We start from the raw sequence: 27,850 nt of genomic DNA, 5'->3' as shown, positions 1-27,850 counted from the left end.
AAAGAATTAACCATTACTCACAGAAAACAGAGTTGGAATAAAGGGTCATTCTCAGGTTGGCAGATTGTGAGGGACCGCATGATTCAGTGCTTGGATCCCAGCTATTCACAATCTATATCAATGAATTGGATGTGGGAACAAAATGTAGCTATTTCCAAGTTTGCTGATGACACAAAACTAGGTGAGAATGAGTTTTGAGGAGGGCGCAAAAAGGCTTCAAGCTAAGTGGGTGGGCAAGCACGTGGCAGATGGAATATAATGTGGAAAAATGTGAAGTTATCCACTTTGGTAGGAAAAACAGAAATACTGAGTATTTCTTAAATGGGGAGAGATTGGGAAGTGTTGATATCCAAAGGGGCCTGGGTGTCCTTGCGCATGATCACTGAAAGCTAACACGCAGGTGCAGCAAGCAATTAGGAAGGCAAATGGTATGTTGCCTTTTATTGCAAGAGGATTTGAGTACTGTACAGAAGTAAAGATGTTGTGCTGCAATTGCATAAAGCCTTGGTGAGACCGCACCTGGAATATTGTGTGCAGTTCTGGCCTCCTTACCTCAGGAAGGGTATACTTGCCATAGAGGTAGTGCAACAAAGGTTCACAAGACTGATCCCTGGGATGACGGGATTGTCCTATGAAGAAAGATTGAGTAGGCTGGGCCTGTATTTTCTAGGATCTCATTGAAGTATGCAAAATCCTTACAGGGCTCGACAGGGTAGGTGCAGGAAGGATGTTTCCCCTGGCTGGGGGAGGAGAGGTTCTTGAACCAGGGGACACAGCCCCAGAATAAGGGATAGGCTATTTAGGACTGAGATGAGGAGGAATTTCTTCATTCAGAGGGTGGTGAGTCTTTGGAATTCCCTACCCCAGAGGGCTGTGGAGTCTCAGTCATTGAGTGTATTCAAGACAGAAATCGATAGGTTTCTAGATATTAAAGGCATCAAGGGATATGGGGATAGTGCGGGAAAATGGCCTTGAGGTAGAAAATTAGCCATGATCTTGTTGGAATAGCGGAGCCAGCTCGAGGGTCCACATGGCCTACCCCTGCTCCTATTTGCTTTTTCCCATTTACAGTATCAACTAGAATGGAGGCTGGGAAAGGAAATGAGTGGTCATCAGTTCAGTGATAATTGGCTTGGGGGTAGGTGGATCTAATGGACAGGATGATGAATCGCCTGTATTTTCTTCAGATTTGTCTAAATGTTTGACTAATCTGCCATAATTTTTAGTAATAGTGACTTTATATAGAATTTCCATAGTGTGTGAATCATATTTGTTTATTGTTAACCAGATTTGTTTATGAAGGACACAATTTCTAAAACACTCCAGAAATGTGTTTATTATCAAACTATTGAAGACAGAATATCTGCAGTCTCTTTATGCTAATTGTTTTTTCTGGTGGCTTAGTTTGTGTTGTGGCAACAAGAGAGTCTATTCTAAGTTGTTAACATGAAAGTACTGTATTTTCTTTCTCCTAACGACTCAAATTCCCTCATGTCATTAGACAGCAATGTTTCTGTTGAGGTATGCATATGAATGTCATTGATACAGAAACATTGTTACATTTAAAATTCTGGACTATAGTGGATATTTTGCAAATATGATATGGTTCATTATATATTTTGACAGAAGGGAAATGTTAAGAAAATTTGTCAAGGTTCAGTATCTACCTGATTTGAATGTGCCGTCAGTGCTTTATAAAAATGTTTCTCAAAAATATAAAACACTCAGCAAATTTGTTGATGGGAATAATTTACTAACCAACAGTTTTTCCATAACCATTATTTGCCTGATACAGTTTCCTGTATTTTTGTTTGCAGCATTTAAACTGATGTTGTAAATTCCAATTCCATTTCTGTTTAACTTCACATCTCTCTCTACATGTGTCAAGAGTGGGCCGATTAAATTCGACAGCCCCTGATGAAAGGTGCAGGGATTGTGATGCAGGATTAATTTGTGCCCATTGCTCCTGATGCAGGCAGCATGCCAATTTCAGCACGCTAATTAACATGATTTCATTGTGAAGCCAGAGCTAACCATTCTGCTAAGTGGCTGCAAGGCTAAATAGGGGACCCAAAATAGTGAGAAACTAGCATCAGTTAAAGCTTGCCTGCGCTACTTAAAGACAACCTCTTAAAGGGGAAATACACTGTGGCTGGAACAGGTGCTGGATTTCTACAAATGATTCTGACAGTATTTGACAGAATGCATGGCAAAATTTGTGCTGGTCTGCTGTATGCTGCAGAACTTTGCCATCTTGTGGGCACAGTCTTTGCCACCAGATCTATGATGAGCAAGAGGAGGAGAAGAAGGCAGAGCAGGAGGATGAGATGTGGAGGGATTGGAAGAGGAAGAAGAGAAAGAGGAAGGGGAAAAGGAAAGGAGGAGGCAAGCTTAGCAGTCCTTTTTTGGCCAGTAGAAGATGACTCTATACTGATATCGAATCCTGCTACTCACATCCCACATCAGTATCACCCTACAATCTCTTGTGATTTTGAAGTTGCAGATGGTGTAAGCTTGCATCTCTTACGTTCCTTTTCCTCCAACCACAACCCCAATCCTTGCATAAGAACTGTAAACTGGCCAGGCAGTGGTGGAAGACCAAAGGTGGAAGATCTAGAACTAGGGGACACAGTCTCTGAATAAGGGGCAGGCCATTTAAGACTGAGATGAGGAGGAATTTCTTCACTCAGAGGGTAGTGAATCTTTGGAATTCTATACCCCAGAGGGCTGTGGAAGCTCAGTCATCGAGTAGGTTCAAGAAAGAGATCAATAGATTTCTAGATACTAATGACATCTACGGATTTGGGAATAGCACGGTAAAATGGCATTGAAGTTGATGATCAGCCATGACCTAGTTGAATGGCAGAGCTGAATGGACTTCCCCTGCTCCAATGTAACGTAAAAGGGGGAAGAGATCCAGCATAATCGTTTTCTACCCCTTTTTTCATGGCTTTTGCACTGGGAAATAAGCATTCCTGGGGCCATAGGTCAGGAAAATTAGCACTGATATGCTGCTCTATCATTGCCACCTAAATAAATATTGAAGGAAGTGCTCTCAGAAATGTTTTATTAAAGCTTTATAATGCATTACCTAATTTAAGGAAATGATCCAAGAAACAAACTTAGCTGTGCAAGTGGGTCTTTTAATGCTATTTTTTTTATTCGTTCATGGAATGTGGGCATTGCTGGCTAGGCCAACATTTATTGCCCATCCCTAATTGCCCTTGTTCAGAGGGTATTTTTTTAAGAGTCAGCCACATTGCTGTGGGTCTGAAGTCACATATAGGCCAGACCAGGTAAGGATGGCAGACTTCCTTCCCTAAAGGACATTAGTGAATCAGATGAGTTTTTACAAAAAAGCAAAATCAACAATGATTTCATGGTAATCATCATACTTTTGATTTTTATTGAATTCAAATTTCTGCCATGGTGGGATTTGAACCCAGGTTTCCAGCGCATTACCCTGGGTCTCTGGAATACTAGCCCAGTGACAATACCACTATGCTACCACTTCCGCCTGAACTTTCAGTAGGCAATCTCAGCTATTTCTGGTGACAGATGCATCATACATAAAAGAAAGACTCAAGTTATTATCATGATAACCTTAGTGTTTTAAAATTGATTAAGCCTTATTGCAGACAATAGCCAACAGAACCTTCCTTGCCACCAGTTGACAGGAATGTCATTCCTACATGTACTTACAAGCTGTAGCTATGGCATTCTACTAAAGTATGTAGCTGATGTATTAATGAAACCAAATAAATTATTGACAAGTTACTGCTTTCCTCAGGCAAATGGCTATTTTAAAAATTGAGTGAAGAAAACGAATGACCAGCACCCAACTGCCCAGTTACCTAGGTAATAGTGGGCAGTTGTGATTATGAGCTGCTGCATTACATTGCAGGTCTGAACAGGTTGTGCAGTCTTTCAGGAACTGCACAAAAGGTTCCAATGCTGTTCATCGTGTTGTAATTGCACTTAGATCGAGCACAACCGATTTGAGAAAAGGCAAGTTGAAAGTGCATGTTGTTCAGTCAGTATCTCAAGATTTTTAAAGAACAAACAAGTAATAAGTAAAATGTGTCTTATTCAGTTTATGCTCCAGAAGCTAATTCTTATCACTTTATAAAATAATAGCATAACCATCAAGGTGACAATCACATTTTGGCTATGGAATGCATGCCTTTACTAAAAAGTAAATATTAACAGAGAAATGTCGCAATAAAACATGTCACTAAATTCCCTTCCATAGAGATACTTTAACATTTGATGCCTGTTATCATAGGTACACACCTTTGTCTGCACATGGTAAAACAATGATCGTTAAAAGAAAAAAATTGCCATTCTACCTTTAGACTGGCTTAAAGTTTGTTATATTTGACAGTCACTTCAGTTACCTTCCAGAAAAAGCTTCCTCGCCAGTCAAGGCTCAGAAGCATCTTGGTAATTATAACCTGCTGTGAGATCATAGAGTTCATGTTTTTCAGTTGAAGAAATTTCTGAGTGGATGGATTGACATAATTCACAAAGTACCAGGAAAGCACCATCAGTGGAATGCCATGTGAAAATTGGAAGAATTTTAAGAGGAATTTTGGGGGTTATTAACTCAGCCACCATTTAGACACCACTCCCGATTTGCATTTCCATTGCCTTCAGATCACCCCTTTTCGTTCTGCACTCTTCCAAGTCCAAGATCGTAGTGTACAGATAAAGGCAATGCCAGTTGTCAGTCATATATGTCATATAATGCTCAAGTGACTTAAAAAAAAATTCTGGGGTTCTTTTTCAGGATATTGATAAGTTACAATGGAACTGCCTTGCAGCTGTGCAATTAAGCATATACAGTGTTTTTCTTACCTGTTGAAGAATGTTACAACCTAGCAAGGATTTTATACTCAGCAATAATAAATAATTTCTATTTCTGTAAGTGATCCCTTTGCCAGTTGCCCACTTCAAACACAGGAGATAGTTTATTTTTATCTGTGAACTGCGCTTACTTTATATGTTATCAAAGCTGTTAAAATTATGGAGGTGGAAAGCACAGTAGATATCATTGTATCATTGGTCAAAAAACAATGCAGCAGCCTATCAATCACGAGTCAGATTCATTTACAGTATCAGAGGAATGATGAACCAGAATACTGCATCATTTCTCAGTCTCTGAAATTAGAGCCAAGTTACACAATGGACAATTTAACAAGCCTTCCTTTCACTAGGAAGTAATTTAATTATAGTGATGAGAGTAGCACAGTTACAAGTGAAGTGGGCTGGAAATGGCGGCTTTGGACTGGGGACAATGGCATTGGTCTGAGGATTATGGCATTGGTCTGGACTGGTGGTATGTGACCATTCAGAATAGGAATGAGTGCCAATTCCAACTTTGGAAATGGTTCACACATGTAATGATACTACTTTTTGTGATGTCTTTACGTGCCTGATGTCTTTAAAAAAAAGGCTAACAAGCAATATGGAGGTGCAAAAGCTTTATAAAAAAGCCACTATCTTCAGTTGGCATTGCGAACCATACTATGCAGTGGCAAGTTGCCACAGCAATACTCACACCTCCCTTGAGATGAATAACCAAGTGGTAACATAATGGGTCCAGAACCTATCAAATTAAGATAATTACCCTGTTCCCTGGAAATCAGCCGAGCATGGGGAGAATGGAATCCTTGCCCTGCAATTGAGTCAAACAGGAAAATCTATCCCTATTTGTTTAACCGATGGAGTAGTTATACAGTTGACTTCAGTATCCAACATCTATCAAAATAAAAGGATCAAAGACTTTCTTGAACCCATAACCCAAAACAGTCATATATATCCAGATACTATATTTGTTATTTGAACAAATTTGAGACTGATTTTTATAATGTAGTTAGTTAGAGCCTCTCTTTGAGGTTTGATCAATATTTATAAAAATAATTTGTGAAATTAATTATTATTAGGGTAGACATGATACAATAATATTGGTGATTCACTAGAAGTTGTTGTGAAAGTAGCAGTCATTTGTAGTTAGCTTTGCATTTCAATGTATTCAATTATGGCCAAATCCAATTTTGACAGAATGAACTATGAAATTTTGCAACCCCTAGCAAACCAATTTACATCTTGTAAACATAGCAATTAAACAGTTATAATAGAATATTAATTAATAAGCATTCAGTTACATCTAAGTGATAATTGATGAATGTAAGTTAAAAGTGGACTCGCTTTTATTCTTTATCTTCCACTTATTCGACTTACTTTCATTTTGTCTACCTTCTCTTTCATATTTTAAGTAATTAACTTCTCAAACCTGCCTGCTATTATACATCTTCCCAATCTTCACTTGTCCTATTATCATCTCCTTTGGCTTGCTATTAAGCCTTTGCCTGAATACACTTGTGTAAAACACCTCAGGATATTTTACCATGTTAAGGTTGCTATACAAATGCAAGTTGTTCTTCACTGTCAAAGACTTCTATTTTCTTCATAAGCAAAATTTCCTCTGCTGTCATCCAACTCCAAAAGGTTGCAAGCATAAACAGAAATGAATCACAACTCTACATTGTAAAACTATGTTTGCTTCCCACAACCTAAAGATGAATATTCACCAGTGCAAGGCACAGGTTCTGAGATGGTACTGGATGGCACCATTTCAAGCTGACTGGTCTCCATCAATTCTTGGAAATCTTTTGAAAATATTGTGTTCAGACTGACACAATTAAACGGAAGCCACCAATATCTCTAGAAGCTCCTTCTGGTGTCTTATTGCTCTCAAACTCTCATGTACTTTTGATCTCTCCACTGTGTTTCACGCACCTTGAGAAACTTTCTACAATGTGTTGCAGATGCATGCAATGGACTCTGCTTACTCCCCCATCATCTAAACCATATGCATGGAAACTCTCTCCACTGCTTCTACATAAGATCGATGCCTCCAAATCACCATTCCTTTGAAATGGCACTTTTGAGATTTGGGTCTCTAGGTGGTTGATCTCCAGCCTCTGTGGAGGAGCAGCGGCACGATGGAAGCACTCTCATCTCTGGACTTGAGCACAAAATTTAAGCTTGTGCTTCATTGCAGTACTGAGGGAGTGCTGCATTGTTGGAGATGTTGCTCGTTTTATGAAATGTTAAAACAAGGCCCATGTCAGTCCTCTCAGGTGAACGTAAAAGATCCCAAGACATTGTCCAAAGAAGAGCAGGGAGTTATCTATGGTGTCCTGGCACTAAAGGAGATTATTTGATCCCTACCTCATTACTGTTTGTGGGACTCTGCTGAGTGAAAATTGGCTGCTGTATTTCCTACATTACAACAGCGGCTACACTTCAAAAGTACTTCATTGGCTGTTAAGCTCTTTGGGAATGGCCTGAGTTCATGAAAGGCACTGTATAAGTTTCTTTCTTTCTTCCCTTCAAGTTTTCATATTCAAAATTACTTGAAACTTTAAATATTGAAAGTCCCCCACGACTCCTGAACAACTTCCTCTATAGTGGGTGTCTCTGGGTTGTTGCTTGACCAAGTGACAATACTGTGAAGTTGGTGAGGGCTTGGTGGTAGCTATGGATCTGGACATGGCAGGACTTTCGTCACTGAAAATGTCTAGGTGGCCATCAGTATGGTTGGCCTCTTCCTCGAGAACACCCCATGTGGTGTCAAAAACAGGAGGGCTTAATTAGTGTGCACATTGTGGATTTTCCTTTGCATACATGATACAGGTTGAGTGTCCTTTATCCGTAAATCCGAAAGCATCCTAAAACTACACTTTTTTTGAACCTCATCGACTTTTAGCATGGGAAGTCTAGTTGTTCTCCTGCGCTGTTTGCCTTGTGCTGTTTTGTGGTAAAGATGTCAAAAAGAAACTTATTACAGATACCCTTTATTTATTCTTCAATGATACGTCTTACTTTGCTAGCCATTTTATATACTTTAGACTACAGCTAGCCGAGGCTTAGGCTGTTGTAATGTAAGTTTATATGCGGTATCTGAAACCGAGATTATCTGAAATCCAAAATGCAATCAGCTCCAAGGGTTTCGGATAAAGGATATTCGACCATTCGAACATTGTTGAATGAATACTTCACATCCATCTTCACCCAAGAGAATGAGGATGAATGTATCGAACTCTGGGAGAGAGACTGCGAGGTTCTTAAGCAACTTGATATAGGGAGTGACAAGGTATTGGAGGTGTTGGCAGGCTTAAAAGTGGACAAATCTCCAGGTTCCAAAGATTTGTGTCCCAGACTGCTAAGGGAGGCAAGGGAGGAGATCACAGGGACTCTGACCCAAATTTTTAATTCCTTTCTGGCCACGGGGGAGGTGCCAGAGGACTGGAGAACAGCTAATGTGGTTCCGCTATTTAAGAAGGGTTGTAGAGATAAGCCAGGGAACTACAGGCCAGTGAATCTCACGTCAGTGGTAGGGAAACTATTGGAGAAAATTCTGAAGGAGAGAATCTATCTCCACTTGGAGAGGCAATGTTTGATCAGGGATAGTGAGCATGGATTTGTCAGAGGGAGGTCATGCCTAACAAATTTGATTGAAATTTTTGAGAAGGTGACCAGGTGTGTAGATGAGGGTAGTGCAGTTGATGTAGTTTATATGGATTTCAGCAAAGCCATTGACAAGGTCCCACATGGGAGACTTATAAAGAAGGCAAATGCACATGGGATACAGGGTAATTTGATAAGGTGGATTCAAGATTAGCTTAGTTGTAGGAAACAGAGGGTGATGACAGAAGGATGCTTTAGTGACTGGAAGCCAGTGTCCAGTGGCGTGCCACAGGGATCTGTGCTCAGTCCCCTATTAATTGTCATTTATATAAATGACATAGATGACTATGTGGGAGGTAGGATTAGTAAGTTTGTGGATGACACAAAGATTGGCCAGGTGGTTAACAGTGAGGTTGAGTGTCTTGGGCTACAGGAAGATATAGATGGGATGGTCAATTGGGCAGATAAGTGGCAGATGGAATTTAACCCTGAAAAGTGTGAGGTAATACACTTTGGAAGGAGTAATTTGACAAGGAAGTATTCAATGAATGACATGACATTAGGAAGCTCTGAGGAACAAAGGGACCTTGGCGTGTGTGTCCATAGATCTCTGAAGGCGGAGGGGCATGTTAATGGGGTGGTGAAAAAGGCATATGGGACACTTGCCTTTATCAATCGAGGCAAAAGATTACAAAAGTAGGGAGGTCATGTTAGACTTGTATAGAACCTTGGTAAGGCCACAGCTGGAGTACTGTGTGCAGTTCTGGTCGCCACATTATAGGAAGGATGTGATTGCACTGGAGGGGGTGCAGAGGAGATTCACCAGGATGTTGCCTGGGATGAAACATTTAAGTTATGAAGAGAGGTTGGATAGACTTGGGTTGTTTTCGTTGGAGCAGAGAAGACTGAGGGGTGACCTTATCGAGGTGTACAAGATTATGAAGGGCATGGACAGGGTGGATAGGGAGCAGCTGTTCCCCTTAGTTGAAGGGTCAGTCACGAGGGGACATAAATTCAAGGTGAGGGACAGGAGGTTAAGGGGGGATATGAGGAAAAACTTTTTTACCCAAAGGGTGGTGACGGTCTGGAATGCACTGCCTGGGAGGGTGGTGGAGACGGGTTGCCTCACATCCTTTAAAAAGTACCTGGATGAGCACTTGGCACATCATAACATTCAAGTCTATAGGCCAAGTGCTGGTAAATGGGATTAGGTGGGTAGGTCAGGTGTTTCTCACGTGTCGGTGCAGACTCGATGGGTCGAAGGGCCTCTTCTGCACTGTGTGATTCTGTGACCTATAGCTAAGTTTAAAGGCTTTCAAAATAGCACAGTACGCTGACACTACCTATGAGCCCACTCATCATCTCCTGCGTGTCTATTGTCAACAGTCTTTTCTTCATGCAAATGCATGACTTCCGGTAACTCTTTTTCTCCCATTTGCATTTCTTTGATACCTTCTCCTGTGAGGGGAGAAAGTACAATGTTAAAGGATTGTGAGTGGCATGAAAACTGTGTTCCCCTCATATGAGCGTATGCATCCCATGATGGCAAGACTCATAAGTGGATCAGCTGTCCTTCAAAACAAATAGAACTCCTTGTGACAGAAAGTATGAGTTCAGAGAGTGTTTGTGAGTTAATGTGGTGCTTCACTATTTCCAGAGGCTTCCCATTTAATAAATCAATTTCCCTACAACTAGGTGATGTTTAGAAAGGAGGTGAATGAAACTTCACCTGTGGTATATGATGTACATTGAGTCAAGTGCCTTGACTTATCTTGACAACTTCAAGAGGTTACTGAACCTGTTGCAGCATTGTGTGGCTGTTCTTGGAGTGATGGTAATTGTCCTGACTGCCACAACCACCTCTCTCCAAAGGACCTGAACCACTTTCCTAGGTATATCTTGCCCTGATCTTGCTGGAGTTGACTCCTTCTAGCTTTTATTTCAGCCAGTAACATATCCACAGATGGATCTGAGAATCTAGGCATCCTTCCTGCAGTGGACTCCTAAGAAATTCCTCCGCTTGTTGCTCTTACTCTCCAAAAAAGACAGTGCTTGAATTGCCTCCCCCCATCAGTGGTAAACAAATGGAAAGGAGTATTACTGTTCCTGACTCACCCTGTATAAACAATTAGGGCCCCTGCTGGTAAACATAGTGAGTTAGTAGTCAAGTTACATAGGTAGGCAGATGTCCTACCCCACTATTAACCTGCCAAAAGGAAGAAATCCCAGCTGCTGTTGTGTTTTTCTGCAGCATATTATCTTTCCAAGTAGCTTCTCCTCCCACTTCCAATTGTTTCATTCGTGGCAATACTTTTGCCTCAAACCTTTTGCAACTTATTACAACTTGAAAGAGGCAGCACAAAAGTAGCATTAAGCTAGATCATGCTAAATTTGATTTAGAGATAGAAACAAACTTATATTACCTAGAAAATGACAGTTTCCTTTACTTTGCAGAACACCTTACAACATACATAATTCCTTCAAGGAGTAGCTGAGTAATATTTTTTATATCTGCTAACTCCAATAAAAATTTACAATTGATGAAAATCTGCCTTTGTGTGATTTATGTGTACTGTAACTGGATCACTATGCATGATGCATGTAAGAATAATTAAGGTAATTTCTTTCCCTTTGCAGTGGTGTAAGGTTGGTGAATGTATCAGTAAAACACCTCTTCCTGACCAGATAGATGGAGAATGGAGCATATGGAGTACTTGTAGTAGAACATGTAATATAGGAGTACATTTCCGCCAGCGCAAATGTGATAATGCAAGGTAAGTCAGCTCAGCTATCTTGATTTTTTTTTTTAGTCCATATTGTTTAATAAACTATTGCTTGAACTACTTGAATAAAACATGTGGGAAAATTTCTATAATGCTCTCGTTTACTTACCCACCAGAAAACTGGTCCCACCATGCTCAATTTTAAGGTGCTCTTTGAAGCAACCATACAAATGATGTTGCACTGTTGAAAACCCATCTCTGGAAAGCAGGCATCTGTTCACCTTGTCAATGGGCATCCTCCTGGCCTCCACCTGTCTTTACGCATTGCATGTGTGTTGGAAGCACTAATAATAATTTCAATAGTTTATAGAACAATAAAAGTTTAAGCACAGTTGAAGGCCTTCAACCCATTATGCCTATGCCATTCATTGCTGCCTGGTCAAATATGCAGATAATTAAAGCCCTGACAGTCACTGGGGGACAGAACTATTATCTAAAATGTATATTAATTTTCTAACAGGATTTGAATTTCTTGTTGTCAGCAGCAAAACCAATGGAAATGCATAAATATAATCCATTCCACTTATCCTGAATGTAGTTTGTCAAACAATTGGGTAAACCAATCTGGCTGGGCTACATCAAGCACTAATAGGCCCTGCTTTCCTTTGTAAAAATATACTCGTTACTCCAGGATCACCCTGGAATGCAAAACTAGCTCCCAGCTTCTTTTCTCCACCACCAACAATCTCCTTAAACCCCTTGTCTTTGCTCTTTCCACCCTCACCTTCAACAACAATTGGGAAGAGCTCATGGACTTCCTTGTCACTATGATTCAAATCCATTCTGCTGCCTCTGCCATTTAATTCTCATCCTCTTGCCCACTAAGCTGAGTTTCCCCTGAACCTAACGTCTTTGTCTCCTATCTTCCTTCATTCTCTCTGTGAGCGATCTTATCCAAGAGATCCACCTATTCAATTCTAAACTACTGATTCTCAACTTTCCTTACTTGCGCCCAGTCTACCTGATAGTTCGTTCTCCCAAGGTACCGTCTCCCTACTTTACAAATCCTCTGTCACCACCCCCCATCCTCAAAAACTCTCTGAACCCTCTGTCCTTGCAAATTGACTTCTGAATAGTTGAATGAATGAATACTGAAATGGCCCTAATCAAAGTCATAAATGACATCTTCTGTGACTATGGCTGTTCTACATTATCCTTCCTGCTGCGTCTAGAAATCTTTGCAGCCTTTGATACTATTAATCACACGATCCTGACATCCAGCCTTGGATGAGGTGCAATTTCCTCCACTCAAACATCGGTAAGACCAAATCATTGTCTTCAGCCCCACTGCAAACAGTGTTTGCTTGCCGCCAGTGCCACCCCCTTTCCTGTCTTGGGCTGAACCAGATTGTTTGCAATCTCAACATCCTGTTTGACCACGAGCTGAGCTTCCAACGTGATATCCTCTCCATCACAAAGGCCACCTAATTCTACCTCTTCTGCATCTCCCATCTCCCAGTATGCCATATCCTCAGAACATTGATGTATGGCAGCAAAGCCTGGACAACTTACACCTATCAAGAACAAAAGCTCAATAACTTCCATCTCTGGTATCTACGAAACATCTTGGCGTCACATGGAAAGACAAGGTCACCAATGAAGCAGTCCTTTCTAGGGGTAGAATTTTTCCTGTGGGGGGCAGGGTGGGCGGGAGCGGGCGCAGAGCTGATCACTGCCTGCGATCGGCTGCGCGCCGCCATTTTATGCGGGTGGGCCAATTAAGCCAGCCCAGCGTAACACGCGGCCGGTAGCGCTTAATGCTACCTGTGCGGGCAGGGGGAGGAGGGAGAGTCGAGACCTGCGCTCTTTTGCGCATGCACACAAAAGAGCGCAGCAATCTCCCTGAGGCACGGAGCTGCCTCGGGGAGAGTGAATAGATTATGAAACATTTAAATAAATGAAGTAAAAATTTATTTAAACATGTCCCCTCGTGTGACAGTGTTACATGAGCTGGGACATGTTTGTGAAGTTTGGAAAGTTTATTTATTTATTGTATAAAAGCTTCAGGAAACCTCATCCCGCCCGTGGATGAGGTTTCCTGATAAACACAAAGGCTATTTGGGTTCTTTGCTTGCCCGCCAACCTTAAGGTTGGACGGGCAGCATTCTTAACTAGTTCAATTACTTTCTTAATGGCCTTAATGGGCTTAATGCAGCCGCCTCCGGCATACACCCGCCGAACAAAATATCAAGATGACACATGATGACATTGGGACGCACACCCAACGTCATCGCGCATCATTTTACACGTCGGAATGTTGGGTCTGCCCCCGCACGCTGACCAGAAGATTCAGCCCTAGGGCAAACATGCCATGCATATTAGTGCTAATCAAGCAAAGAAGAATTCACTGGCTTGGGCAAAATGGCTGCATCCCAAAGGATATGCTATACAGGAAGTAACCTATGCCAAGAGACCAACAGGGCACTCAAAGTTCTGATTCAAGGATGCTGTTAAAAGAGACATGGGGCTGAATTTTGAGATCGTCAGTCGGGTGCGGGAGTGGCCAGGAAATGGCCCGCCGCCTGCAATTGGCCCCCGAACGCGATTTCATACTGGCTGGCCAATTAATGGCCAGCCAGCGTGAAACATCTGTTGAAAGGCTCAGCGCTGCCAGGGTGAGAGTGGGAGGAGGGTGAAGTCAGTGTGGGCACAGGGCAGCGTGCAATGAAAGTTTCCTGGAGGCAGAGAGCTGCCTCAGGGAGCTGAAGAATTTGAAACCATGAAATAAAACAAATGTCCACACATTGGATTCACTTACCTAAAAATACAAATTATAAAAAGTCTGCTCAAACACTTTTTAAAAAAATTTAATATCAGAAACCTCATCCCGTCCTTGGAAGAGGATTCCTCAAAAATGCAAAGCCCACCTGGCCAATTCGCCCACCCGCCAACCTTAAGGTTGGATGGGCAACTAAAAACCCTTGCTAATTGAAACATTAATGGCCTTAATAGGCCTCTTAATTGTTGGCCAACGTGCTGCCAACTCTCGCGTGCACCCACCAACTGAAATATCGCGTGAGTGTACGATGATGTTGGGATGCTCACCTGACGTCATCACGTACCATTTTATGCCCAATCAGGTCAGGCGTGTGCCCACCCATGGAATGTAAAATTCTGCCCATGAAAGCCCTCAACATCAATCATGACAAGTGGGAAACTTTAGCTGATGATTGATGCCAGTGACCATACCAGCTGTGGGAAGGGGTTCACCATCACAACAACGTGGTTTCAGAAGCTCCATAGCAGACGCCAATCATGCAAACAAGGAGTCAGAGTAGAGATCATCCTACACCACCAGCAAGGGACAACTTCATGTGCAGCACTTGTGGCAGACTTTGCCTTTCCAGAATTGGCTTGTTCAACCATCAGACAAAGTGCAGCAGATGATCTCATCTGACCTCACAAAATTCTGAGTCTGCAGTCCCATCGTCTCTCACAGATGGAAGGATGCCAACCAACCAGCATCTCCCTTCTCAGCCCCTGTCTCAAATCATTTTCTGCTGAAAGTCTTAACTATGCTTTTTGATCCCTCCAAACAAAACTATTCTAATGTTTATCTACATCTCTGCTGCCAATTTTCTAACTTGCATCAAATCCTGTTGATCCATCAGAACAGTGCTCACTGACCTACAGTGGCTCCATTTCCAACAACACCTTGCTTTTAAAATTCCCATCCCCATCTTCAAATCTTTTCATGGCCTCACCCTTCCCTATCTCTGTAACCTGCTCCAAACTGACAACCCTTAAGAATTTTGAGTTTCTCCAACACTTTTTCATCCTCTACTTGCTTCATTCCCCACTGGCAGCCTTGCCTTCGGTTGCCTAGGCCCTGATCCTCCTTAATACCTGTCTTTTCAAATCAAGCATTTAGTTGCCTGTCCTACTATCTCCTCCTTTGACTAGCAAAAAAATTTTGTCAGATTACCCCCCTGTAAATGCTTTTAAAGATTTGGAATTCCATTGGTAGGTAGTCATTAACACTCCCTTCTATGATTAGAAAAGATACTGGTATCACCACACAAATCAGGTCAACCTGGATCTGTGCATTGAAGGGGTTGCAGTGCACAACAATCAGATGATTTGCAATGAATACTGTTTAAAAATAAGCTTTTACAGCCATTGTTTCACAGGTTCCAAAATCATTTTGCATATCACGTTTCTATAGGAGAATGATGGAGCTCCGTGCGTGAATATTTTTACCCAAATGGGCACTACACTTTAATGTTAGGGGACTGCTAACATTAAAAACTTCTAAAAACAAATTTTATGAGGTTCATTTAAATATGGTTTCATGAAAGATGCAATTACACTATTACACTGCAGTGGGTATGAAGACCAAACAGTGTGATAGTAGCATCTGGTTTTCAACTCGGACCTCTTGCCGAAATGAGCTTTGGGTGACTTTGTACTCAGATTATACGAAATCGTTTGTGTCAAATCAAAAGCAGAATGGCTTCACATCAGCCCAAAGTGTGTGGTACAGCTAGCCTAATAAACCATTTTGAAATTACCTTATTTCTTCACTTTGAAATATTTTCATTTTTGGACCACTAACTACCAGAATTTTTTTTAGACTCAAATCAAAAAAAACCTGGGGCTGAAATTTCATGGCCCATTAGCAGCCGGCTGGGATGTGGGAGGGTTGGAAAAATGGCGGGGAAAGGTGTCAGGTGGGCTGCAGGCCTTGCTTCCCCTAACCACATGAGCCCTGCCATTGAGGTGACACTGCTGACCTGCTGGCCCTCTGATTGGGTCAGCAGCTCTTGGGGGCGAGCCGCTGCCCTGGTGACAACCTCTTAATTGGTTGTCATCAACAATATGCTGCCTCCGGTCTCACCACCCGGCAGAACGGTGTCACCTCCCGTTTCAGCCCTAGTGGTGGGACTTCCAAGTTAGCAACACATTTCAGCCCCTGTTTTCCATGTGTAATGATTTACTAATCACTGAGAATCGGTGACCACCGGATACTATAGCTAGGAACTTTTCCTCAGTCCTATTGAGCAACACAAGTTTATCCATTAATCTGGATTCCATGCAATGGCAAATTGGTTTTCGAAGGGATGCTATGTAAGAAAGTAGCTTTCTTCCAGAGCCATTAAAAGTGGTAAATTGTCAGTGAAGTGAATACATTATCTGCTAATTTAGAGAATTACAAGGATAATACTGGAACTTGAGAGATTATAACTATCAGGAAAGACTGCACAGGCCAGGGCACTTTTCTCCAGAAAGACAAGGCTGAGGGGTAGAGAGAGGAAAGTGCAACAAAACCCAGGTGGGGCATGTGTCATTTTCAGTGCAATTGGGTAAATTATATACTTTAGAAACAAACACATTTTGTATGGAAAATGTACTGATTTTAGGGTGTTTGAACTAAAGTCTGCACTCGCCTAATATTAATTTTTCCTTTTGAGACTTTAACCATTCAGGCAATCGGAGACAATCTGGTGACATAATTCAGAAAATGTTTATTAAGTAACAAAAGGTAACACTTAACAAACTGGGCAGCGGCTTTACTGACTGAACATGGTTCTTGCTTTCAGATTCACCCTTGGGTGCAAGACAACACGTGGTCTTATCTCTCTCGCTATGCCATTTCTATGGTCTACTGCTCCCAGCTGGAAAGCAGTCTCTTGTCTTCAGTTTCTACCTCTGCGTGCCTGACAGCTGAAAGCTGGTGCTTTTTAACTCTTTCTGGGAAACAGCTCATCAATAGTGTTCCTGAACTCTGGTTTGGGCAATGCATGATCAGTCTCTGATTGGTTTAGGTGATGCGTGATCAGTTTCTGATTGGTTCCTTAGGGTTGATGGTCATCTACTGATGTAATTTCCTGCTATCTCCTGACTGGCGTACTAAGGTGTCAGTTACTTGTGGGACCATGTTTTCTCATTATGGCTTTTTTTTATTGTTTCATTACATTTTATGGCTTTCTACAGAGATAATGGGGCACCTTAAGATATTTTCTTTGTCTACTTACTTGAGATAAGAGAGTACGTGATGTCAACCTCTAATGATTAATTTCTGGACTCATCATCGCAGATGTCTAATTGGTGCATGGGTATCCTCTAGGGTTCTCATTAAGGCAGACGCCTATCAGTATGTTTTGGCTAAGGAAACTACTTGCTGGTGTATGTTTTTATAGTGGCTGCTAGTGCTTGGAACAAAGTTAATTAAAGGAGTACAAAGTGGTATGCAGCCTTAAACTAATACAGAAATTTCAAAGTTACTTCATACATAAAATCCATACAAAGTGTGTTTAAAATTGGTGCATAAAAACAATCAGTGTGTTAAAGCTGAGGTACAGCTTAATACATTTTCATAAGTAATAAGAGTCAAAAGAATTACGTAGCCACAAAAAATGATCACAGAACTGAATTCTCAAGGTTACAGAGCCAAAGTAATACAATTGCCTATTATATATTTTGAAGGAAAGTGACTGTTTCTCTTTTAAAACACTACAAGTTAAAAGGCTAAATTAATTTAGGACACAGAGGTGATGGTTTGAAACCTCACAGCTGTTTTCTCCACACCATAGGGCTTTCTAACTTAAGTATAACTGATAAATGTCAATGGCTGGTGAGTTAACGGTTTGAGGCCTTAGCTCATCCAACTCCGATGGGTTTTGCAACATTTGCGATGTAATTAAACCAAGAAGTGTAGCTTTGCGCCAACCTAGGGCCATGTGGTGTATTTCACTTGTCAAGTAAGGATGCAACTACAAACAAAGGACCAGTCACACAGCAATAGTGTCATGCATTGATTACAATTAAGCAGAATGTAATATCAGGCTAATTGATTAATATACTTAGATTATTTAATCATTACACATCCAAACTAAAAACTAATTGTTAAACATGAAGTTTCTGTAGTGTTTTAACCTTTGGTCTACAGATGTTACCGCTATCATCAAAAACATATTGTGTCCAAAACTCCTTGGGCTTGCTGTGTTAGCATAACTTCAGAAGAGTATGAATCTCTATGCCTGATTTTAAACCCTTTCACCCCCACCCCAACACCTGATGACAATGGGAGGGTGAAGGGGTTTAAAATCATGGCAGCATGCAATTCAGTGGATCCATGCCAACTTTGTACCACGCGCTTTTTTAACAGGTGCATTTTGGCCAGTCAGGGAGATAGGTGAGGGTCTAATTAGCATTAATTCAGATATTCAAACCTCAACATCATTTTAATATTATGTATGTTTTGTGTTAAGTGCCAGCAAGACCTGGCACAAAGCAGAAGGGCATCATTATTTTGTTGAATAAAAAAAAAAGCTGGTCCTAACCTTTTTCTGATAATTACATAGGCACTTAGGTTCTACTACCAAAATACCTTTGCCACAATGTACAGCTTATTGTAGACAAGACTGTTGATCAATCACCAGGAATGATTGAAATACATCTGAGGATGCTGAGGAAAGTAAGGGTGGAAATTGTAGATGTACTGGACATATTCTTTTTTATTCGTTCATGGGATGTGGGCATTTATGGCTAGGCCAGCATGTATTGTCCAGCATGCCCTTGTTTAGAGGGCATTTCATAAGTCAACCATATTGCTGTGGGTCTGGAGTCATATGCAGGCCAGACCAGACACGGCAGATTTCCTTCCCTAAAGGACATTAGTGAAACAGATGGGTTTTTACGACAATCGGCAATGGTTTTGTGGTCATCATCAGACTTTTCATTCCAGATTTTTATTGAATTCAAGTTTCACCATTTGCCGTGGTGGGATTTGAATCAGGGTCATCTGAGCATTACTGTGGGTCTCTGGAATACTACCCTGTTGACAATACCACTATGCCACCCCTCCCTCAATTGTCCTTTGATATGGGGTGGTGCCAGAGGACTGGGGAATTGCAAATATGACACCTCTATCCAAAAAGCATGTAACGATAAGCCAGGCCAGTCAATTTAACCTCAGTGGTGGGAAAGCTTTTAGGACCGATAATCCAGAACAAAATTAACAATCAATTAGACAAATGTGGATTAATTAAAGCCAACATGGATTTGACGAAGGAAAATAGGGTTTAACTAACTTGTTTGAATTCTTTGATGAGGTAACTGAGAAGGTTAGCAGCATAAAATACACAATATTCTTAAAGTGCAATAGCCCCAATTTCTTCCTGGTGTTCAGATTTCTGGACACAAAGGAGGTGGGAGCTGCGGGGAATCAGTTAGCGGAATCTCTGCCACCAACTTGGCCTCCTTATTCTGTCAAGGGCCTTCTATGGGCCAATGGAAAATTGCAACAACTGCTCGTCTCTGTCAGGATTGGACCTCAAGCCATCAGGAACTTCAGGTTTTCAAACAGAGTTAAAAGGCATAACTCAATGTAGCTGCACATATCAACAGAGATTTTGCTTATTTTGTTTCCATCCAGGCCTGGTCCTGAAGGCAAGAGTTGTCAGGGTTCCCGTGTACAGTATAGGATTTGCAAGAACCCTCCTTGTCCTGCAGGAGTGCCAAGTTTTCGAGACCTGCAGTGCCAATCATTCAACAGGCCATCATATCAAAAGCATTCCTTGCAGTGGTATGCCATCACTGATGCAGGTATTTATGATTCTTAAGATCTCTATTCACAATTATGTTTCCATATTCCAAACACCTGAATTTGTGGGACCCCATTGATAGCTTCGTGATGATGGAAATAGTAAGATTTCCAGTCTGTTGTTGTAATTGTGATCGCATATGATAGCAAACAAATTGGTGCCCAATGTAATATAGTTATAAATGGTTCAACAGGGGTCTATCCCTGCCAAGTTGATAAGATGGTGAATTCGCCATGTATTAGAGCACACATCCCATCATTTGATGGAAGAACATACGAAAGCACCAATGTATGACAACAGGGTTTCTAAGATACAATGCATAAGCCAAATATGGCCCGCAAGCTTCTTTGATCCAAATCACGAAGCTCCAAACAGTTACTTTCTGCTTGTTCGTAAAGCCAACTCCAGCACTTTCAAGCTGTTTGAAGTTGCCAAGCCTGGAAGGCTGGCAAAACATGCCTCTTGCTTGGTGAATTTTCAACAATCCCAACACAGAAGAAGAATCATTGCAAATTTCCACTGGACATTTACTCGTCTTCCAGGCTAAACAATTTTAAAGAGCTGCAACATTTTATCTCTCTCCTTATGCTGTTTTAGTGGCCCCAGACAGATGTCTTCCCCACCCATGCTCACAGAGGAAATGTTCTTTGATTACATTCTTGGAGATAATGGAATCTTTCTAAAGATATATTGTGTCTTAATAAATCCAGAGAGAAGAGGAAGGAACACAGAGGAATGAGAGTTGAGGATAGAGGGAAAGAGATATGCAGAAAGGCAGTATAGGAGAAGAGTGAGAAAGAGGTCCAAAAAAGGGTAGAAGGAAAACAAAAACTGCAGAGCAGGGTTAACAGGAATGATGACAAAGTCAAGAAGAGGAGAGCAAAAGAATCAGACCTTGGACATTGGAATGAATGGGGAAAGCTGGTTGGAGGGCAGGGGGGACGGGGGTGATGCAGGGGAAAGACGGAATAGGTAAAAGGAAGATGGGGCTTGTATTGTGGGTCTTGCTTTTTTGTATATGGCAGTCTTGCTTATCCGTCATGTCTGTGTTAGCTCTCTACAAGAGCAATTTAGCTAGTCACATTCCCTTGACCCTCTCCTGCAGCCCTGCAAAATATTTCTCTTCAGGTGCTTACCCAGTTCCTTTTTGAAAGGCACGATTATGTTTCCATCACGCTCTCAGGTAGTGCATTCCAAATCCTGACCACTTGCTGCATAAAACATTTTTCCTCTTGTTGCCCTTGATTCTTTGGCCAATCATGTTAGCTCGGTGTTCTCTGGTTCTCCACCGTTCTTCCAAAGGAAACAGTTTCTCTGTATCTGCTTTGCCTAGATCCCTCATGATTTTGAACACCTCTGTCAAATACCCTCTCATCCTTCTCTTCTCTAAGGAGAACAACCCCAGTTTCTGTAATTTATCAACGTAACTCAAGTCTCTCATCTCTGGAACCATTATACTGAAACTTTTCTGCACCCTCTCTCAAGCCTTCACATCCTTCCTAATGTGCGGTGCCCAGAATTGGACATAGTACTCCAGTTAAGGCTGAACTAGTGTTTTATAAAGCTTCATCATAACTTCCTTGCTTTAGTACTTTATGCCTCTATATATGTACTGACCCTGGGAAACTCCACTTTATGCATTCCTCCAATCTGAAAATGCCTGTTCGCCACAACTCTCTGTTTCCTGTCACTCAGCCAAGTTTGTTTCCATGTTGCCACTAACCCTTTTTATCCATGGGTTTCAACTTGCTGACAAACCTATTATGTTGCATTTTATCAAATGCCTTTCAGAAGATCATGTAGTTGATCTGGTGTACATTATCCTCATCCACCTTCTTAATTACCTCATCAAAGAATTCGATTAATCCCTATTTGAATTTGTCAAATCCATGCCAGCTTTAAGTAATCCACATTTGTCCAATTGACTGTTAATTTTGTTCTGGACTATTGGTTCTGAAAGCTTTCCCACCATCGAGGTTAAAGTGATTGTCCTGTAGTTGCTGAGTTTATCCTTACACCCTTTTTTGAATAGGATGTCACATTTGCAGTTCTCCAGCCCTCTGGCACCACCCCCATTTCAAGGGAAGATTAGAAGATTATGGTCAGTACTTTCACAATTTCCACCCTTACTTCCCACAGCATCCTCTGATATATCTCATCTGCTCCTGGTGACTTATTAACTAAGTACTGCCAGCCTTTCTAATAGATCCACCGTATCAACCTTTTGGTCCCTCCAGTATAACCTCTTCTTCCACCATGACTATGGCAGTATTATCCTCCTTTACAAAGACAGCTGCAAAGTACTCATATAGTACCTCAGCCTCCATCTATATATTCCGTTTTTGGGTCTCTAATCAGTCCCCACCCCTCCTCTCACTATCCTTTTACTAAATAAAAGTTTATAGAAATATTTTGGATTCCATTTTGTTTTAGCTACCACTCTCTTCGCATACTCTCTCTTTGCCTCTCATTTCCTTTTTCACTTCCCCTCCCCACTGAACATTCTATATCCTGCCTGGTTCTCATTTGTGTTATCAACCTGACATCTCTCATACCCACCCTTATTTGCTTCTTCTTACTCTTTATCTTTCTGTCATCCAGGGAGTGCTGGCATTTTTTACTCTATCTTTTCCCCTTATTGGAATGTACCTTGACTATATCTGAAACATTTCTTCTTTAAAGGCAGCCCTTTGTTTCATTACAATTCTACCTGATCCATTCTTGCCCCACTGAAATTGGCCTACCAGCAATTATGTGTTTTTACTCTAGATTGCTCCTTGTCCTTTTCCATAGCTAACCTAAACCTTATGATTCTATGATCGCTGTTCCCTAAATGCTCTCCTAATGACACTTGACTCACTTGGCACACCTCATTCCTCAGAGCCAGATCCACTAATGTCTCCTGCTTCACTGGTCCCAAAACATACTGATCAAGAAAATCTCCTGAACAGACTTTAGAAACTCTTATCTCTCTCTGCCCTTTATACTATTGCTAACCTAATTTATATTTGGATAATTAAAGTCTCACATTATTATTACCCTATAATTTTTGCATCTCTGTAATTTCCCAACAAATGTGCTCCTCTGTATCTTCCGCATTAGTTGGTCTCCTTTTGCATACACCCAGTGATCTAATGACACTTCTATTGTTTCTTAACTGAAACCAAATAAATTCTTTCATTGACCCCTCCAGGAGATCCTCTCCCTCCAGGACTGTAATGTTCTCCTAAGTCAATATTACCACCGGTCCTCATTTCTTTCCTTCACTGTGCACGTGCAGCTCGCTGACTTTGTTTACCATGTTACAGACATGCACTGTTAACCTAAATTAGACATTATTGAATTCCCTCTTTATCTGACCCGACTTAATACCTTGCTCTTTCTTAGCGCTATCTGTCTCTCCCAATCTTTTGTGCATCTTGCTTTTGCTTTAATTCTGGTTTCCATACACCTGTCCAGTTAGTTTAACCCCCCTCCCCCCAAGCATCACTAGCAAACCACCCTATGAGGACATTAGTCCCAGATCTATGGACCACAACCTTTCACTGGTCACATTCCACCTGTCCACCTCTGAGTACTCTGCTGCCACTCAGTGGCATTCATTGATCCTAGCACCAGGGAGACAATATACCATTCTGGAATCACATCTGCAGCCACATAAACATCTGTCAGCTCCCTAACTAAAGAATTTCAAATCATATTGCTTTTCCAATCTTCCTCCTTCACCCCTATACAGCTAAGCCACCCATGGTGCCATGGATTTGACTCTGGCTCCAATCCCCAGAGGAACTATCACTCTCACCTGTATTCAGAACTGAAAACCAGTTGGAGGGTGAGATATACTCAGGGGATTTTTGCCTGGTCATCCTTGTATGTCTGGTGATCACATCCCTTCTCTGTCTCAACATCCTTAAGCTGTGGGATGACCACATCTAGAAATGTGCTCCGCACATAGCTCTCAACCTTGTGGATACACCTCAGTGATGCCAGCTGCTGCTCAAACTCCAAAAGATGGAACTTGAGCTCCTGCAGCTGATAATACTTGCTGTACCAACTGACTCGCTCCCAACCCAACCTTACTAGCCGCCACCGCCCAACTCCCCCCAGACCTGACCTGACTAGCCCCCTACCCACCTATCCACTCACCCACCTGCCACCCTACCTACGTGCCACCCTACCCCCTTATCCACTTACCTCACCCACGCTACCCCTTCACCCAGCCCACACCTTTACCCACCCTACCTTCTTACTCGCCCTATCTCCTTATACACTTGCCTTCTCTCCATAACTTTTCAAAGCAGCTCTGGGATATTTAAACACTTTATTTACCAGAATGCAGCAGTTAGTACTGTAAAAGGAGGGCATGACTTGTCGCCTTCATGGCCCTGGATTGCTGGGGAAGCACTCCCATTTCAGGTATGCTCCACACTTCCGGAGAAGCTGGGATCAAAAATGTGGAGCTCCAGCATGGTGTAGAGAAGTAGGAGTGGAGTGGCAATCTGATGGTGATTGTCACTCCATGGAAGCTGCGGACAATTTTCTCATATCTGTACGTGGCTTGTGGGCATCACTGGCAAGGCCAATATTTAATTGCCCTTTGAAAGTGGTGGTGAGCTGCCTTCTTGAACCGCTGCACCCCATGTGATGTTAACTTGGGAGATCCAGGATTTTGACCCAGTGATGATGAAAGATTTCCAAGTCAGGTGACTTTGAGGGGAATTTGTATTTGATGGTGTTCCCGTGTAACTGCTGCCCTTGGTCTTTTAGATGGCAGAGGTCATGTATTTGGAAGGCGCTATTAGAAGAGCCTTGGCGAGTTGCTACGGTGCATATTGTAAGTGATACACACTGCAGCCACAGTGCACTTGTGATGGAGGGAGTGATTGTTGAAGGTGGTGGATGGGGTGCCAATCAATTGGACTGCCTTGTCCTAGATGGTACCAAGCTTCTTGAGTGTTGTTGGACTTGCACCCATCCAGGCAAGTGGAGAGTATACCTTCACACTCCTGACTTGTGCCTTATAGATAGTGGACAGGCTTTGGGAAGATAAGAGGTGAGTTACTCACCATGGAATACCCAGCCTATGGCTTTGTAACCATAATATTTGTGTGACCCGTCCAATTATCTTTCTGGTCAATGGTGATCCCCAAGATGCTGAAGGTGGGAGATTTAGCAATGGTAATGCCATTGAATGTCAAGGGGAGGTGGTTAGATTCTCTTGTTGAAGGTGGTCATTGCCAGACACTAGTCTGGTGTGCATATTACTGGCCACTTGTCAGTCCAAGCCGGAATGTTGCCTAAGCCTTGCTGCATGCAGGCATGGATTGCTTAAGTATCTGCAGAGTTTCAAATGGAACTCAAGACTGTAATCATCAGCTAACATACTGATGGAGGGAGGGTCATTGATGATGCAACTGAAGATAGTTGGGCCTAGGACACTACTACCCTGTGGAACTCCTGCAGTGACATCCTCGAGCTAAGATCACTGACCTCCAACAACCACACCCATCTTACTTTGTACTAGGTATGACTCCAACCCTGGTTCCTAGTGACTTCAATTTTACTTCAAGGGTGTTGGGAAGTTCATCACTGTTGCCTTTTTGTCAAGACCAGTAATTTTCATCTCATGTCTGTAATTCATCTCTTTTGTCCATGTTTGAACCAAGACTCCAATGAGCTCGGGAGCATTGTGGTCCTCCTGGAACCCAAACTGAGCAATGGTGAGCAGGGCATCAGTGTGTAAGTGCCACATGAAAGGATTGTCAATAACACCTTCCATTAGTTTGCCGATGATTGAGAGGAGACAAATGAGGTGGTAGTTGACCAGGCTAGATTCATCCTGCTTTTTGTGGCCAGGATATTCCTGGGCAATCTTCCACATTGTTGTGTAGATTTCAGCATTGTAATTGCACTAGAAGAGCTTGTCTAGAGCCATGGCTAGTTCTGGGGCACACATCTTCGTACTACAGCCAGGTTATTGTTGGCACATTTGCTGTATCCAGTGCATTCAGCCATTTCTTGATATCATGTGGAGTAAATTGAATTGGCTAAAAAATGGCATCTGTAAAGGCGGGGTCCTCAGAAGGAGGCTAAGATGGATCATCCACGCAGCACTTCTGACTGAAGGCATTTCCAAATAGCTCAGTATTGTCTTTTTCACTCACATGTTTGTCTCTGCAGTCATTAAGGATGGGAATGTTCATGGAACCTTCTCCTCCCATTAGTTATTTAATTGTCCACCACCATTCTGGATGTGACAGGACTGCAGAGCATTGACCTTCTCTGTTGGTTAGCAATCACTTAGCGCTGTCCATTGCATGTTGCTTACACTGATTCGCATTCATGTAGTCCTGTGTTGTAGCTTCACTAGGTTTTTAGGTATGCCTATTGCTGCTCCTGGCATCTATCCTATGCTCCTTATTGGCTGGTGGTAATGCTGAAGTGCCAGGCCATAAGGTTACAGATTCTTGTGGAATATAATTCTCCTGCTGATGATGATTCACAGGACTTCATAGATGCCCAGCTTTGAGCTGCTAGGTCTGTTCTAACTCTATCCCATTTAAGAGACTGGGAATGTCACACACCACGAATGAGGGTGCTCTCAATGTGAAGATGGGACATTGTCTCAAGCAAGGACATTTCAGTGGTCACTCCAAGAAATAGTGGCATGGGGCATGGGTAGTTAGATCTGTGACAGGTAGCTTGATATGCCAAGTGGGCTTTTCCCTCATGTTGGTTCTCTCTCCACCTGCCGCAGGCCCAGTCTAGCAGATATGCCCTTCAGGACTTAGCCAGCTCAGTCAGTAATGGTGATGAGCAGTGAAGTCCCCCACCCAGAATACATTGTGTCATTTTTATCCTCACTCCTTCTCCCAAGTGGTGTTCAAATGGAGGAGTACTGATTCAGCAACTGAAGGAAGGTGATAGGTGGTCTTTCAGCAGGAAATTTCCTTGCCCATGCTTGACCTGATGCCACAAAACCTCATAGTATCCATAATCAACACTGAGGACTTGCAGGAGCATTCCATCCCGCCTGTATAGCACTTCTGGTTGGTTTGTTCTGCTGGTGGGTCAGGACATACCCAGGAATGGTGATGAGGGAATCTGGGACATTAGCAGTAAGGTATGATTCAGTGAGTCTGGCTGTGACAAACTGTTCCTTGGCTACTATATGAGACATCTCTCTCAATTTTGGAACAAGTTCCCAGATGTTGGTGAGAAGACTTTGCAGAGTCGACTGGGCTGAGTGGGCCTTTGTCATGTTTGGTGCCTAGATCAATGCCAGTTGGTCTGTCGGGTCTTATTCTTGAATAAGAAACTTTTTTGTAGCGGTTTGATATAACTGAGTGGCTTGCTAGGCCATTTCAGGAAGCAGTTAAGAGTCGATCACATTTCTGTGGATCTGGATTCACATGTAGGCCTGAAGGGTTAAAGAGGGCAGATTTCCTCCCTTAAAGGACAAGGAATATTAAAGGCAATGACTGAGACTGCTGCACATTGAGCATCGCTAGCTGACCTAATGTTGGAATTTCACATCAGTTGCTCCAAATATTCAACTAACCTCCAAGATTAATAGAAACCATATAGTACAAGTTGAAGTAAAAATAATTTATTTTAAAAATCCAGATGATAGTATAACTCAGACATCATTATACTGAATGTTTGACTCAATGAAAAATTCATACATCAGTAAGAGATACTTGGAAATAACTTATTTATTGGGGCACTGTTTTGTGAAGAAATATTCAGAAAAGCACCCTTTGTTTACTTGCAAATGCATGACATGATGACTAAATTCTCTTCAAAATGCATTGGCACATCACTTGCTCGATGTTTCTAAGGTGAAAATGGCACAAAGCTCACTTTGACTTCACTTTACCCAAACCCAAAATCTAGTTTGTCAGATTCTGACTGTAATATAAAGAAAATTTAGTTAAAAATGAACCAAAACTAGTTTAAAAGTCCATGGCAACAAATGGACATTGGGATGCTTTACTTACTAAAATAGAGGAAGACACTGAAACCAAAAACTGGAATTTTTCAAAG

At 42.0% G+C, this 27,850-nt stretch overlaps 1 protein-coding gene across 1 annotated transcript in view; it reads left to right on the top strand.

Annotated features, from left to right (window-relative positions):
* The window catches only part of LOC144697119 (A disintegrin and metalloproteinase with thrombospondin motifs 19-like), a 538,939-nt gene that overhangs the window by 266,005 nt on the left and 245,084 nt on the right, over positions 1-27,850 (top strand). The window contains exons 12-13 of the mRNA XM_078568954.1: positions 11,113-11,249; positions 19,636-19,805. Of these exons, the coding sequence (XP_078425080.1) occupies positions 11,113-11,249; positions 19,636-19,805 (307 nt within the window). The remainder of the gene's footprint in view (positions 1-11,112; positions 11,250-19,635; positions 19,806-27,850) is intronic.

This window comes from Cetorhinus maximus, chromosome 2, assembly GCF_964194155.1.
Source record: "Cetorhinus maximus chromosome 2, sCetMax3.hap1.1, whole genome shotgun sequence".
NCBI classification, from domain to species: Eukaryota; Metazoa; Chordata; class Chondrichthyes; order Lamniformes; family Cetorhinidae; genus Cetorhinus; species Cetorhinus maximus.
The sequence above is the reverse complement of the archived record's forward strand: the minus strand, read 5'-3'. Positions and strand labels throughout refer to the sequence as shown.